Source organism: Triticum urartu, chromosome 6A (assembly GCF_056163025.1).
Source record: "Triticum urartu cultivar PI428250 chromosome 6A, HENAU_Tu73, whole genome shotgun sequence".
In the NCBI taxonomy this organism is placed as follows: Eukaryota; Viridiplantae; Streptophyta; class Magnoliopsida; order Poales; family Poaceae; genus Triticum; species Triticum urartu.
Genome location: NC_141878.1, coordinates 98,202,216 through 98,204,600, shown reverse-complemented (window position 1 = coordinate 98,204,600; position 2,385 = coordinate 98,202,216). Strand labels below are relative to the sequence as shown.

The 2,385-nt window shown below is 46.9% G+C and overlaps 1 protein-coding gene across 1 annotated transcript; it reads right to left on the bottom strand.

Annotated features, from left to right (window-relative positions):
• Positions 1–442: 442 nt before the first annotated feature.
• Positions 443–2,010, bottom strand: LOC147964216 (uncharacterized). Its single transcript, XM_087526555.1, has 3 exons — positions 1,659–2,010; positions 1,301–1,518; positions 443–1,021 (listed from the first exon to the last, which is right to left on the bottom strand). Exons 1-3 carry the CDS (start codon positions 1,945–1,947, stop codon positions 443–445), a joined length of 1,086 nt encoding a protein of 361 aa, XP_087382681.1. The 5' UTR covers positions 1,948–2,010.
• Positions 2,011–2,385: the final 375 nt, after the last annotated feature.

Below are 2,385 nucleotides of genomic sequence, written 5' to 3'. Positions count from 1 at the left end.
CGTACCGTGAAAGATCGCGTATATGAGCACCCCTGCCTGAACGCGGAGGCCTGTAATCTTCTTTTAACCCCATGATCACTTGATCAACAATTGTTTCCGCCCTCTCTCTGCTTAATGGAATGAATGCCAGCCAAGCTGGATCTTTCAAAAAAAATCCACGGCAGCAGTCCAAAGCACAACATGCAGCTGTTCCAGGATCTGGTCGGCGGCGCTGCCATGGTCGTGCGGGGAATGGTGGAAGGCACAGCCGAGTCGCCCCTCCATGAAAAATGGATTAGGTGGTTTTTCATGGTTTTGTATTATTAGTTTTCTTCATGAAACTTCAACCGGTAAAAAACAACCTTGTTTTATTCGAATGATGTATCACAATTACAAAAAATGTACTACTCCCTCTAATTCATATTATTTGTCGCTCAAACAGATGTATCTCAAACAGATGTATCTAGCGCAACAAAATGCCTGACCAGGACACGGTGACTTGTAAGTGATAACAACCTAGTTTTATATCGAATGATCTATCAGAATGTTCAACTGTAAGGACAATGGTATTGGGCTTAGCTCTTCTATGGCGACGGCCAAAAACACAAACTTTTAGGAATAAATCCTCGTCTTCGCGTAGAATTACTAGACAACGAGGTAGATTCACCGACCCATCCACAGCAAGCTTGGTATTGGCACCCCAGCGCTCACTGTCATATAGCACCATCTCACTAGGCTCTTCGGAGGTGGAAGCTATCAGGCTGCCATGCAAGAATCGTGGCCCTCTCAGAATTTTGATCCCAACGGTGGCTTCCACCGCATAGTGCACAGATCTGTATGAAAACTCTAATGTACTCAGCCAACTTGAAACTTCTTGTTTCTTAGTCCATGCATCAAGAGGATAATTTTCATCCACCAAGGTCCTGCTGAAAATCATATCCATAGCAGGTTCTTCGCCCCTGATCTTTAGGTTGACCTCAAAATAGAAAACAACAGCTTCTGCGGGTCCTCGATTGGGCCCTATCAAATTTAGCATTTCATCCTGCAACAGACGGCCGGGATTAAAAGGGGATAATTTCAGAAGAGTCTGTGTGTGGTTATATAATCATCTAGTTAATGAAGAAATTATTGGTATTTTTCCGCAATTTATGTATGTATAGCTTGATGTATGTAGACAATCTATGTATGTATGTATGTATGTATGTATGTATGTATGTATGTATGTATGCACCAATGAATACCATATGATAGGCATGCAATGTGCGTATATACGTGTAGCTTGACGATCCAATGATTGATTAATACTAGGAGTAGTACTAACCGGTGAGTTGATGACCTGGCAGTTGTCTCTATCACGTTGGAAGAGGTGGATGCATTTGAAGTCCAAGCCATCTCTCATCAACACATTCCCAAACACGCTGATCGGGAAACCTACATCGGAGGCCAATACCTTCACATGAATCACATTCAACGCGATCTTCAGGAAGTCTAATTGAGACTCTGGGATTTCGTCCAGCGGCCTTGAGAACCGAGCCGTTGCTGCGAGCTCAAGAGAAGCAACTCAAAAAAATTTAGAATGTTGTGCGAACCTCTGTCGGTTTAAAGAGATTTAATTTGAACGTGAACACTAATTTTGGAGAGAGAGAGAGAGAGGGGATATAATAAGATTTAGATCTTACACTCTTCCTCGTGGTCGAACACTGCGGGCTCGTGCATGTACCACTCAAAGCCGCGGCAGCAGTCGAAGCACTTTCGCTTGGGATCGTACAGCGTGGCCTGCGCCTCGCGCACGTCACCAAGAGATTGCATGACCTCTTCGTGCAGCTTTTTCGGCGACGGCCGCTTCGCCGACCGCTCCGCGTCCTCATCCGCCGGACGCTTACGCGTCTCCTCCGTGGTGTCGTTCCCCATGCGTGGAAGTGGAGAGCCGCCGGCCGGCGGCTGGGTCGTAACGTGCTCCTCCGCCATCTAGCCGCGGCTGCAGCCGCCGTCCGGAACGGGTACGATCGAGAAAGAGTATGTTCGGTTAGACTTGCGTTTGGTTTTCTGACTAGGCGGGTGGCGCATACACAGTTCCGCTGCCGACCAAAGAAGTCCACGTAACCCCTGCCTTAAGTTTCACGAACATGTCGTGTCGAAAAAATAGATAGGCTTCCGATCCGACTCTGTATGGGATATATACAGAGTACGAGACAAGTTACATGTACTCCCAGTTTTTTTTTTGAATCAGTAAAGTTACTAAGCTCCCTCGAAATACAGCGCTAGGGTGAATCGGGGCGTTGGGGAGTGTGTGGGACCCCTCTTTCAGCCTGTGTTGACAAATTCTGAACCGCCTTGAACCAGCCGTTTGCTGGATTACTACGCTTTGGGGTGGTAACACGCGTCCCATCCAACCCATCATGGGCG